Genomic DNA, 13,637 nt, shown 5'->3' on the forward strand with positions numbered 1-13,637 from the left:
ATTTCTTTGTTCCCCGTTATGACTTCCCCTGATTCTGACTGCAGGGGACCTACATTTGTCTTTACTAATCTTTTTCTCTTTACATATCTATAGAAACTTTTGCAATCCATCTTAATGTTCCCTGCAAGCTTCTTCTCGTACTCCATTTTCCCTGCCCTAATCAAACCCTTTGTCCTCCTTTGCTGAGTTCTAAATTTCTCCCAGTCCCTGGGTTCACTGCTATTTATGGCCAATTTGTATGCCACTTCCTTGGCTTTAATACTATCCCTGATTTCCCTTGATAGCCACGGTTGAGCCACTTTCCCTTTTTTATTTTTATGCATCTATATCTATCTATCTAAAATATATATCTCATTTGGATATTAAGGGAATCAAGGGATATGGGGATAGTGCAGGAAAGTGTTGAAGTAGAAGATCAGCCATGATCTTATTGAATGGCAGAGCAGGCTCGAGGGGCCGAATGGCCTGCTCCTAATTCTTATGTTTTTGTATATCCTTTTTCAGAATGGACAAGTTCCTTTGCAGGGAGGTGCACCTCCCCTAAAAAAAAAAAAAGAGGAATCCATTCTCCAGCCCCAATTTTCTTTTCACTATGGATGACAGTACCTCCTTACTGCCAACCTTCACCAGTGCATGCTCTAGGTTATGTGCTTCTTCCTTGAACAGCAGCAGAACCAGTTCCTATCCACCAATGTCCTGCACCTGGCACAACAACAACTTTTAACTCCACTCGCTTGCTCCTGATTAAAAAAGGTGACCGAGAACCCACACAGGTCTCAACTAAGTGAATATCTGAAGCACTTTGTTCCAATCATACTCCGGCTCCCTCCCTGACCCCTCTCCATTCCCAACATTGGTGCACCTCCCTGCTCTTGTTCAGAGAACGATACACGCTTCAATTTCCACCCATTCCACACCCTTGCACGATTCACATCTGATCCTTCCCTTTCGGAACTAATTCTCAGTTTTGGGCTTTCAAGAAATATTTATTAGAAGCAAACCTATATCAGCTATATAGATTGTTGTTTCATCTACTTGTGAAAAGCCTACATTGTTTGCTCTTCCACATCACGATCCTAGATTTTAATTGCTCCACCATTGGTGGCCGTGCCTTCAGCTGCCTAGGCCAAGCTCTGGAATGCCCGCTCTAAACCTCTGCCTTTTTTTAAACCTCTCTTCCCCCCTTTTAGACACTCCTTAAAACCAACCTCTGACCATATGTTTGAACACTCCTGTAGAGCACCTTGGGATGTTTTACTACAGTAAAGGCACTATATGAATGCAAGTTGTTGTAGGCTGACCCCAATGCAGTACTGAGGGAGTGCTACATTGTCAGAAGTGCCGTCAGACTGAGGCTGCATCTACCCTCAGGTAGATGTAAAAGATCTCAGCATTATTTGAAGCACATGGTACATTTCCTGTTTCTTGGCCTACATTTGTCCCCTAACCAACACCATTAAAAACATTAACTGGGCATTATTTCATCACTTTGTGGGAGCTTGCTTTGTGCAAATTGGCTGCTGCATTACAACACTACAGGTACAACATCTCAAATCCAGCAACCTCAGGACCTAGACCGTGCCGATTTCAGACAAGAAAAATCAAGAGCATACATATGTTACTGAGACAAAGTACTAATGGTGGAGTGGGTCAAGGGTCATTTGGCAAGGCTTGGACCGATCGCACGCCACACGCCATTTAAAACATAGCGGCGAAGCAGATAACTAGTCCGGCCCATCAGTTTTTGGACAATAATTCCAGATTTTAGTTTACCAAATATCAAATGGGGTTTTCAGACAGCCGGATTTGAGATGTTGTAAAAACATTTTTTTTTTTTTTAAAGTCAGTCACCACTGTGCCCTACGTAAACTGCGAAAACTCACCTAAACTCTAGGTTTAAAATGGAGGGAAGTAAATCAGGTTTGAACAGTTATTAAAAAATGACAATGTATTGAATTACAATATTACAGTAACTTATGTTCTATATTACTACAGTACCATGCAATTCCAGTGTGGAGGTCAGAAGCAATAGAAGATTCAGAAAATGTGATTGTTTCAAGCAGACGCTGTTAAATATTCACAAACTGATCTTGTCACAAAGCATGTGCACAACTCCCATCTTCCAATCTGAAAAAAGTGGAACCAGTTTGCAGTCACTTAATGGGTGACTGTACCTGGCATGCATGCTTTAATTAATGATGTATTCTAGCTCAGAGGGGAAAAAAGGTACCCAAGCCATAAAATACCATGCATGAAACAGCTTTAATAAACTGAAGCTATTATCTTTTAACAGGAGTCACATTGCTGGTTTCTGTGCTGCAACATTCAATGATACCAAGTCTTCATTAAGTGTCAACTTGGCAACAGCACTCACCCAAGTCAGAAGATTGCTGGTTCAAGTTCCACCTCAGGACATCAGTACATAACCAAAGTTGGGACTTCAATGGCGTACCAAGTGCACTGCATTGTCTCAACTGCCATTTTTAAGATCATACATTAAACTAAAATTTTCTGATGTAAAAGACCCACTAGCACTATTCAAAAATAAAGCAGGACATTTTCTCAGTGTCTTCTGCAAAATTCTTGCCATGAAACTTGCATCGCATTGCTGTTTGCGGGACCTTGCTGTGCACAAAATGATTGCTACATTTGCTTAGAGTGATTGCAAGTTACTGTTACAAGTTACTGCAGCAACACAGCTGCTTGGGCCATTGTGTGGCAAGGTGAAGCATTGGTTAATCGCGACAAGCAGTTTTTTGGCTTTGGCAGATTTTAAATAATGAAGCAACTGCCAGGCTATCAGTACTTGCAAGGCACAAACAACAGACCATGGGGCCAAGATACCACTGAAAATTACAAAATTAGTCAAGAAACACCCATATACCCACCCGCCCATGCAGATCAGCAACATACCGCCCAAAATTACAAAATTCGAGATTTACCACCAGAGCTGCAGACCATCCTGGAAAAGGTGATTTTAAGTCAATTATCAGTGGGCAGTATGTACCCAGTCTCACGTCGTCTCCTCTCTCTTATCTTACCTTCCGCCCTTCCCCCCCCCCCCTCCTCCTCCTCTCTTCCCTTTTCTCCCCCTCCCCTCCTTTCTCTTCCCTTACCCCCCCTCCCCCTTTTCCCTCCCCCCCCCAACAATCTGTTTCTCTTCGAGAAAAAAAGATGGATGAAATTCCCGCCCACTCCACCCCAGCGGTAGAAAACGACCAACCACCTACGGATCGCTGAAAAACAGGCAGACTATCTGTTCCACCAATTTCAGCCCCCATATACAGAAAGCACCCCACTTATGACATGGCCTAGGAGAACTTTAAAGTATTTTCTGTATCCCCCATGGCTGAAGTGTGAATATCATGGTTTAGGCATTGTTAACTATGCATGAAGCAAAATCTATTACTGCTGAGCACATCCCAATGTTTTGTTTAAAAATGCCTAATAAAACTACTAACCAACCAAATGATGCTAGAAATGACAAGTCAGGACAAAATTTAGGAGCTCAGAAGATTGGCTACAGAATTCTTCACTGTGCAATAGCTTGGTGGTTTAAAAAAAAAAATTCAATCAAATCTCACTCCTTGGGTCACTGGTGCAGAACACTATTCAGAGTAATTTGGTTAGAAATGGCAGGTTACAATGTGGTCAAAGATACAATTCAAATTTCCTACTGTATACACAAAACTCTAACCGAGGAGAGAGACATTAGACACAGTGACAAGAGCTCTTACCAGCTGCCATATGGATGAGAATACTCTGATTGGGTTGCAGATTTGCAATGTCATGGATCATCATATATGCAGTGACATAATTAACAGGGATAACAGCTGCCTCTTCAAAACTCATCCCTTCAGGAATCAGGAAGGTATGATTGACTGGAATTACAACCAGCTCTGCCCACAATCCTTCTCGGTTCATCACAATTACATTGTCACCAACCTTAAGAGAGAGAAACACAGCCAGAGTCAGGGACAGACTTATGCAAACAGCCAACAGCTTGAAGTTAAAGCACAGCATTGCATTCTTTTAAATACATCAAGTATAAGAGGTTATAAAAACAGAAAATCTCAGCAGGTCAGGCAACATCTGTGGAGAGAAACAGAGCCAATGTTTCAGGTCGATGGAAGGGTCAATGACCTGAAATGTTAACTGTTTCTCTCCACAGACACTGCCTGACCCGCTGAGATTGCCAGTATTCTTTTATTTCGGATTCCAGCATCCGCAGTATTTTGTTTTTGTAAAGTATATATAGGTTCATTTCTGAACCCAGATGTTTGACTACTGCCGACAACTCAATATACCCCTGCCAGCAATTATGCTCAATGTGTTGACTCAATTAGGCATTTATTTGCAAATTTATCATCTCTCTGTACAATTAGAAATTTGGTGAGTCATTCTCCAGATAGTTACACTCCAAAAAGCATCTCGGTGTGGCCTCCGCAAACTGCAGCTGAACTTTTACACACATCGGGAAATCTGCCATAACCATTAAAACCTGGATTGCAGGGCCCATTTAAAATCAATTCCTCACAGGGATTACCTCAAGGAGGGACAGGTTAGGCTAACCACTAAACATTACATTTGTGCTCTGGAGTGCAGATTACCTGTGACCAATGCCAGATGATCAGCAACAAATGACAGTAGTGATGCCTTTTGGCTAAGATCAAGTGTAGTACCGTTTCTGACCAGCCACCATGACCTCCGGGTGGTTTCTCCCTGGTCAGGAAGGTATATGCTTGCTTTTTTGGAAACAGGAGGTGGGTGGGGAGGGTTGACCCATCCACCTCCACGGAGGTGTGTGGGGGACCTGACCCATCCACCTCCATGGCACGAACCTGGTATTGCAGTACTTCCAGGAACGGTGCAGTGGCTCTAGGCCTTTTGGCTAAGAGCATTGGCGCAGAGTGATCCTTGGCATGTGCAGGGTGACCTCTGGCGTTTGTGATTTGACAAAGAATTGGAACGATTGGCTACGAATTTAAAAAAAACAAATGACAGTAGTGATAAGGAGCAGTCAAGTGGAGGTGAAAGTGCAAGTGGGGAAATTGTATCAGCTTCCTAGACTACTTTGGCAGTCTTTGTCTTAAAGCACAGGATGTGCCAACATGGAACAAAGTGCCAGTACATGTTTCACCTTTTCTACTTTCTAGGATTATGCAGCATTTCAGATGCTTTCCTTTAAATGTGGTCACAACTTTTATGCACTTCAGTAAAAGTATATTTTCTGATCGGTGACAGAAAATCAACCCCCCCCCCACCCCGCCATCCTCCAGTCCATGTGGCACCCATCGGTCGCAGAAGGCATCAAGCATATCCGCCCACACTGCATGCTCCTTCTCCAGGGCCATGGAAGAGCGGCAGGCAGCCAGAGCAACTGCCCCCAAGGAGCCACCTCCAACTGGACATGGGTGACAATAGTTTAAAAAGTTACGCCGTTTTAGTTGTTCCTTGAGGGGGACACTGCCAGCCGTGCCTCATTTGTTAGAGGTTGTGGGATGAAGTCCCACTCCAGGGACTGAACATAAATCTAGGCCGACACTTCAGGGCAGTGCTACACTGTTGCACACGACGTTAAACAGTGCTCTTGGGTAGACATAAAAAATCCTATAGCACTATTTTTTTTTAAAAAAAGAGCAGGGGAGTTATCACCGGTGTCCTGGATAATATTTATCCCTCAAATCAACATTACTAAAACAGATTATCTAGTCATTATCACCTTGCTGTTTATATGACCTGGTGGTCATGAAAGGCACTATATAAATTCAAGTCTTTCCCTCTCCTCTCTCCCCGTTTGGTTTATTATTGCATGACACTGGGGCAATGCAGTGCCTTTGAATTACCTATCCCAGGCAGCCAGATGTGTTTTTAGCCTTGAAAGATGATCCCAGCCACGTTCCATTCACTGTTTGATTGAGGCTTTGTTGGATTGCTATAGATGCAGATAAAGCACAGGATCATGAAAATCTGACTGGCTCAATCCTACCCAATGGAAGCAATCAATAGCATCCATGCGAGTGTAGAGAAATTTGCTATACGAGTAAAGCTGATGGTACGGCTACAATATGCTGACAGACCAATAGTCTGTTGCATCGAGTGATGAGATGTAACGGGTCATTCACAATGACTCCTTCCATGTGGCTAATCTCAGACAGACTATAGAAGGAAGTTAGAGAAAGTTAACCCCACTTAGCTCAGCATTAGCTCCCCCACCCAACAACAAATTCAGCCACAGTTCAGAGTATCCTGAAGCAGCAAGTGCATTACTGCAGAAAAGGAAGAAAAGCCTTTTTCTTCTTCCCCTCTACATCCCCTTCCCCAAGCAGCTGCACCCACAGCACACTCACAAGCTCAGATGTTTAGTGACGCTGTCACTACACCACTTGAGTTTGTAGAGATTTCTCCCAAACCCAAAGAACCAGCATCTGTTCACAGCAACAGCTTTGCAATAATGGGCTGGTTTTCATTTGGACTGATGTCCTTTGTAAGACAAGGGAAATGCTCATTTTTGCAAGGGCAAAGACAAAACATTTTATACTTGGTAAAACCATTATATTTTAACTCCTAGTCTCTTCTTTCCCCCCCCGCCCCCTCCCCTCCCCGCGCCGCCTGTTATTATTGACCACTTAAGATGCACATCCTTCAAAAGAAACTCAAATTGGGATGCAATCTATTTTAACATGCAATTTTACTCCATTAAGCACTGCTGAATCAATAAAGAATTGTATGGATTTCAGCACCCAGCAGAGTTTTCAGTTAATGTTAATTTTTTAACACCATCAAGTCAAGAAAGTTTTTTTTGTTAGCTAGCTAGTGTCTGACATCTCAAAAGAACCAAATATTTCACAGGAATCTTTAACATCTATCCTACAGACTTTCTAAGATCATATATCCCAATTTTGTTTTCCTCAGGCCCTCAATTACTCAGCCACATCCAACCAATTTTGTTGAACCTTTTCCGTTGCCTTTGTCACAGGTATGGTGAACAAAACCACACAATATTCCATATTTGGTTTCACTAATACCACATCAGCATCACTTCATTAAACCACTGAATTCTCCACTACCACCTCATCTTGCTCAATACATTCCTGGCATTTTGCAATCATACAAAAACTCCCAGTTTTACTAATAGCAAAATACAAACCACACATCTTTTCTGCTTCCATTGCTCTGCCAACCTACTTATTACTGTCATCTTCAGAAGCAAATAATTTTAAAACTGCACAATACCACGACTCAACCTCACGCCCATGTGCTCAGTTTATAGAGGTTAGAAAATTAACACTTTGCCCAAGTTTCCCTTTTCATTCATTAAAATGGATTTTATCACACTTTTGCATCTTTTCAATTCTTCCTCCTTCCCTAATATTTTCCATTACTAGTGGTGGTGTACCTTAAATTGCTGTACAACCATTAGGTGTCCATATACATTTTCCACATCAGATGATATACACATCTTGCAAGTTCTGTTTGAAGTGCACTGTGCAGACCAATCTTGCATACTATCTGAATGTTGTAGGCCAAATACCTGTATCACAGGAATGAACCATGTATGCAACTCCAAATTAAAAGCTGCTGGATAATGCAGCTAAATACTGATTAATGGCATTGTCTCTGCATTAGTTGGCAGCAGTCAAACACGATTACCTAAAGTGCACTTCACAGAAAACTCCCTTGTTATTGCATATACACAAAAGGTAGAAGCATCAAATATTCTACATTTTACAATTAGCATTCAAAAAAAAGGAACTGTGAGTTCCTGAGGGTGGCAACTATAACGACATGTAGAGGGCAAGTGTGTATTGGGAATGCAGTTACCAGTCACTATTAAGAACATGATAAATAGGAATAGGCCATTTGGCCCCTCAAGCCTGCACCACCATTCAATAGGATCATGATGGCTGATCTGATCTTGGCCTCAACACTTCCCTAGAAGTTATCTCCTGATCATCTTCAAGGAGTAGCAGAAATTATTTCCCCAAAATGTTTTCCTAAATTGGCCCAAAGCTTTCCTCAGATTGCACGTGTGGAGTGGAGGCAGGGCAGATGGAGGTCATGTTATGCAGAGGTAGTGCTGTGACATTGTGGGACAGGCTTGTTGGACCAGATAGTCTTTTCCCGTCCTTCATTTTGGCATGTTTGTAAATTTGTGCACTTTCAATTGCTCAATGTGTCGCACTCTTAATGCAGTTTTCCATATTTTTTACAGCAAGCAGCTCCCTCAAGATTTCCACTAGTCAATATAACCCGTGTAATTCTCCGAGCTAAAGTTGGATTCCATGAACTCTAAATTGTGCTCATGTGCAGATAACAATAGGTGTTGAACTGAGACTATCGCTTCCCCCGACTCCCCCCTTGCCCTCCCCATGGCTAATTATTCAATTAGCTCAGCTATATAAACCTTTAGTCTGTGCCAAGTGGTTTCAGTCTAAACAGCAACACAGATGTTACAATTGGTTTTAGTGTCTCTGGGTTATTGAAGGGCAGGGTGGCAAAAGGGGAGAAATTTCAGCCAGGTTACTGTTACCCGTTGACTTCTGCTTTAAGCATAGGTGTACAGACAACAGGCAAGGACACAACTGGCCTCCGCCGATTATCCTCCCCCAGCTGAATTGCCTGCCGACACCCACTTCATGGTCAGTAAGCTTCAGTTCATTCAGAACTCTGCTGCCTGTATTCTATCCCAAGTCTTGCTCAGCAATCACTCAGCAATGCTGACCAGTTTTAACCTTTCAGAGCCTTGCCCCTTTCTCATCTCCTCTAGTCCTACAACCCCACCTCTAGTACTCTCCATTTCTCCAACCCTGTCATCTTAAGCATTCCTTTTCCCCCCCCCCCCCCCCCCGCATGCCCCCACCTCACCACTGATGGCCTTGCTTGCAATGGTCTAGCCCTTGCACTCTAGAATTCCTTTCCCAAGCCCTCAGTCACCCTATCCATTTTAAAGACCGACCTTAAAACCTGCCTTTGACCAAGCTTTTAGTCACCCCTCCCAATATCGCCTTCACTGGCTCAGTATTCATTTTTGTCTGACCATCTCTCTGAAGCACCTTAGGACCACATAAGATATTATATAAAAATGCAAAGTTGTTGCTGTGAGCTTTGCATATGAATAAAGATCTCAGAATGGTACCCAATACCCATGGAAACATTAATCCAGGAAGAAGCCAGCACATTTCAAGATGAGCCAAGTGAAATTATCCAGGGAAAAATTGAGTTACTGAATTGCACACATGCAAACACTTTGTAAAAAAATATATTGCTACTCTTTTAACACTTCCCATTCTTTACTATACATCTACAATTAACAGCACTACTGCAGGGAGTGGCCAGAGGTCAAGGAGAAGCCTATACTTGCACCACTCCCACTGCAGGGAGCAGAGACACAGACAGACAAACACACAATTGGCCAACAGTTAATCCCCACTCACTCTTGCAGGTCTCCTACCAACCACCTAAATCTGCATTGACAAGACAAAGCAGGTCACTTGCCTAAGCTCATGTGAAATTATGTTTTTAAAAAAGCCAAAAGAGAGACTTCAAAAAATTATCCCGTTGACAGGAATAATAAACGATCTCCTCGTAAAAGATCCTCTCTGAATGAGTGATCACAGTATGGTTGAATTTGTAATACAGATTGAGGGTGAGGAAGTAGTGTCTCAAACGAGCGTAATATGCTTAAACAAAAAGGGGACTACAGTGGAATGAGGGCAGAGTTGGCTAAAGTAGACTGGAAACACAGACTAAATGGTGGCACAATTGAGGAACAGTGGAGGACTTTTAAGGAGCTCTTTCATAGTGCTCAACAAAAATATATTCCAGTGAAAAAGGGCGGTAAGAGAAGCGATACCAGCCGTGGATAACCAAGGAAATAAAGGAGAGTATCAAATTAAAAACCAATGTGTATAAGGTGGCCAAGGTTAGTGGGAAACTAGCAGATTGGGAAAATTTTAAACAGCAAAGAATGACTAAGAAAGCAATAAAGAAAGGAAAGATAGATTACAAAAGTAAACTTGCACAAAACATAAAAACAGATAGTAAAAGCTTTTACAGATATACAAAATGGAAAAAAGTATGACTAAAGTAAATGTCGGTTCCTTAGAAGATGAGAAGGGGGATTTAATAATGGGAAATGTGGAAATGGCTGAGACCTTAAACAATTATTTTGCTTTGGTCTTCACAGTGGAAGACACAAAAACCATGCCAAAAATTGCTGGTCACGGGAATGTGGGAAGGGAGGACCTTGAGATAATCACGATCACTAGGGGGGGTAGTGCTGGACAGGCTAATGGGACTCAAGGTAGACAAGTCCCCTGGTCCTGATGAAATGCATCCCAGGGTATAAAGAGATGGCAGAAGTTATAGCAGATGCATTCGTTATAATCTACCAAAATTCTCTGGACTCTGGGGAGGTACCAGCGGATTGGAAAGCAGCTAATGTAACGCCTTTGTTTAAAAAAAGGGGCAGACAAAAGGCAAGTAACTATAGGCCGGTTAGTTTAACATCTGTAGTGGGGAAAATGCTTGAAGCTATCATTAAGGAAGAAATAGCAGGTCATCTAGATAGGAATAGTGCAATCAAGCAGACGCAACATGGATTCATGAAGGGGAAATCATGTTTAACTAATTTACTGGAATTCTTTGAGGATATAACGAGCATGGTGGATAGAGGTGTACCGATGGATGTGGTGTATTTAGATTTCCAAAAGGCATTCGATAAGGTGCCACACAAAAAGGTTACTGCAGAAGATAAAGGTACGCGGTGTCAGAGGAAATGCATGTTCATGGATAGAGAATTGGCTAGCTAACAGAAAGCAGAGAGTCGGGATAAATGGGTCCTTTTCAGGTTGGAAATTGGTGGTTAGTGGTGTGCCACAGGGATCAGTGCTGGGACCACATCTGTTTACAATATACATTAGATGACCTGGAAGAGGGGACAGAGTGTAGTGTAACAAAATTTGCAGATGACACAAAGATTAGTGGGAAAGCGGGTTGTGTAGAGGACACAGAGGCCGCAAAGAGATTTAGATAGGTTAAGTGAATGGGCTAAGGTTTGGCAGATGGAATACAATGTCGGAAAGTGTGAGGTCATCCACCTTGGGGAAAAAAAACATAGTAAAAGGGAATATTATTTGAATGGAGAGAAATTGCAACATGCTGCAGTGCAGAGGGACCTGGGGGTCCTTGTGCATGAAACTCTTTTTGGATCCTTGTGCATGAATCCCAAAATGTTAGTTTGCAGGTGCAGCAGGTAATCAGGAAGGCGAATGGAATGTTGGCCTTCATTGCGAGAGGGATGGAGTACAAAAGCAGGGAGGTCCTACTGCGACTATATAGGGTATTGGTGAGGCCGCACCTGGAGTACTGCATGCAGTTTTGGCCAACTTACTTAAGGATATACTAGCTTTGGAGGGGGTACAGAAACGATTGACTAGGCTGATTCCGGAGATGATAGATTGAGTAGAGTAGGTCTTTACTCGTTGGAGTTCAGAAGGATGAGGGGAGATCTTATAGAAACATTTAAAATAATAAAAGGGATAGACAAGATAGAGGCAGAGAGGTTGTTTCCACTGGTCAGGGAGACTACAACTAGGGGGGCACAGCCTCAAAAATACAGGGGAGCCAATTTAAAACTGAGTCGAGAAGGAATTTCTTCTCCCAGAGGGTTGTGAATCTATGGAATTCTCTGCCCAAGGAAGCAGTTGAGGCTAGCTCATTGAATGTATTCAAATCACAGAGACAGATTTTTAACAAATAAGGGAATTAAGGGTTATGGGGAGCGGGTGGGTAAGTGGAGCCGAGTCCACAGCCAGATCAGCCATGATCTTGTTGAATGGCAGAGCAGGCTCGAGGGGCTAGATGGCCTACTCCTGTTCCTAATTCTTATGTTATGTTCTTATTAATGCATCATGGCAACAGGAAAATCATTGACAAATAAGGGGAAATCAAGGAGCAGAGTGAGCAAAGCAAATCGGCAAGGCTTCAGAAATAACATTTAAATAGCATAGAGATCTTTACAGTAATGTACAGAGCCAAGAAAATAGGTCCTTCCAATTTCTATGCAAACAGAAGGGAAATGGGGGTGGCATTATTTCCAGCCCCATTTAAACATATGGAGTTCCATTTTCTTTTAAGAGCAAGATACTTTCAGATAGGCGGCAGAATATTTTAATGATGGGTTTTAAGCTAGAATAGAGAGAGAGAGAGAGAGAGAGAGACTGACTGCTGCAGGTCTGCAAAGCCAACGATAAACCCCTTATATTCTCATTAAGACAAAATATACACGTCCCTGGTTAGAATATTAAGAGTTTAGATTCAGATTATTAAGAGTTTAGATTTAGAACAAATCTAAAAAATTCTGACTGGAACGTCTAGAAGGGGTGGGGAAACTCACTTCACCATCCCCCCCCCCCCCCTCCCACCACGTTTAAAAGAACACAATTTGGGATTTGCAAACAAGGCAAAAAAACCTCCCATTTCCTGAACCTGGGTTTTCTATTGGGGCTCAAGGAGTTGAGAATTACTCATGCGCAGCTGCTGTGCTCGGTGACTTGGGCGGTGGCTTAGACAGAGATGTGAGAGCAGCGACAAAATAGCAACATGTTTTGTTGCAAGGTATTGGGGGTATGTTATAGGGAGGGGGGTTGAAGGTAGCACCATACCTTTGGGGAGAGAGAGGGGGATAAAATAAAACAGGGTTTTTTTTTAAAAACAGGTAGCACCTTACCTTTCTGTTGGTCACATCGTCCCCGATCACTTCCACCACACCAGAGCACTCCCTGCCCGGGACCAGCGGAGGGGAGGCAGTGGAACGCTCGTACAGCCCTTGCCTGACCAGCAGGTCGGCAAAATTCAAGCCGCAAGCCTTGACTCGGACCAGGATTTCACCTGACTTGGGGGCGGGCACGCCCTTCTTGACCTCCACTTTCAACTTGTCGTAGCCCCCGAAGCCAGTCAGGACGATGGCTCTGTACGAGAGCTCGGATTCCTTGGCTACTGGCTCAGCCTCCTGCTGGGGTTCCTTGACTTCTTCCACAGACATGTTGCTTTCTGATGAAACACACACACACACCAAAGACCGACAACAAAAGACACACACACACACAAATATATTATATATATTTCTTTCTCTCTCTCGCTAATATAAAGGGCAAATGCTGATCCTCAAAAGGAATTTCCCCCCACCCTTTCTTCCCGAGCCGGATCCGTCAGTTTCCAGGGAAATGAACGGCTGTAGACTTATAGCAACTCTCAGCTCCTCCTGGACCGCTAGCGAGCCAAATGAAACCCTGCAACCGGAATTTATGCAGCGCGAACGTCACCCAGTCTTTAACCAGTGGATTGATTTTGTTAAAGCGTGTCACGCTTCGGATTTTTCCACTCCTCCACTTGCAGACATCGAAGCCCAGCTCAAGTGCTGATTGTATGCAGATTAGCACTTTAAAAAAAATACTGGTTATATTGGCCAATTAATGTGACCTTTAAAGGGAACTTTTTTTTTAACACGTTGGTTTAGAAACACACTTTATGTCAAAATGCACCATTGACTCATTTTCATGCGATATCCTTGTGGTTAAAGTAGCGCATGACTGTACTGGCTCTTCTTCAAACAAGGAAAGGTTTGGTTAAAC

General features: G+C 42.9%; 1 protein-coding gene and 1 pseudogene across 1 annotated transcript in view; one reads left to right on the plus strand and one right to left on the minus strand.

Moving 5' to 3' along the window:
* vat1 (vesicle amine transport 1) overlaps positions 1-13,303 on the minus strand; it is a 51,031-nt gene extending 37,728 nt beyond the window's left edge. The window contains exons 1-3 of the mRNA XM_070864366.1: positions 13,192-13,303; positions 12,734-13,056; positions 3,738-3,945 (exon numbers count right to left, since the gene is read on the minus strand). Of these exons, the coding sequence (XP_070720467.1) occupies positions 3,738-3,945; positions 12,734-13,048 (523 nt within the window). The 5' untranslated portion in view covers positions 13,049-13,056; positions 13,192-13,303. The remainder of the gene's footprint in view (positions 1-3,737; positions 3,946-12,733; positions 13,057-13,191) is intronic.
* Positions 4,644-4,878, plus strand: LOC139234232 (U2 spliceosomal RNA; annotated as a pseudogene).
* Positions 13,304-13,637: the final 334 nt, after the last annotated feature.

Source organism: Pristiophorus japonicus, chromosome 21, assembly GCF_044704955.1.
Source record: "Pristiophorus japonicus isolate sPriJap1 chromosome 21, sPriJap1.hap1, whole genome shotgun sequence".
In the NCBI taxonomy this organism is placed as follows: domain Eukaryota; kingdom Metazoa; phylum Chordata; class Chondrichthyes; family Pristiophoridae; genus Pristiophorus; species Pristiophorus japonicus.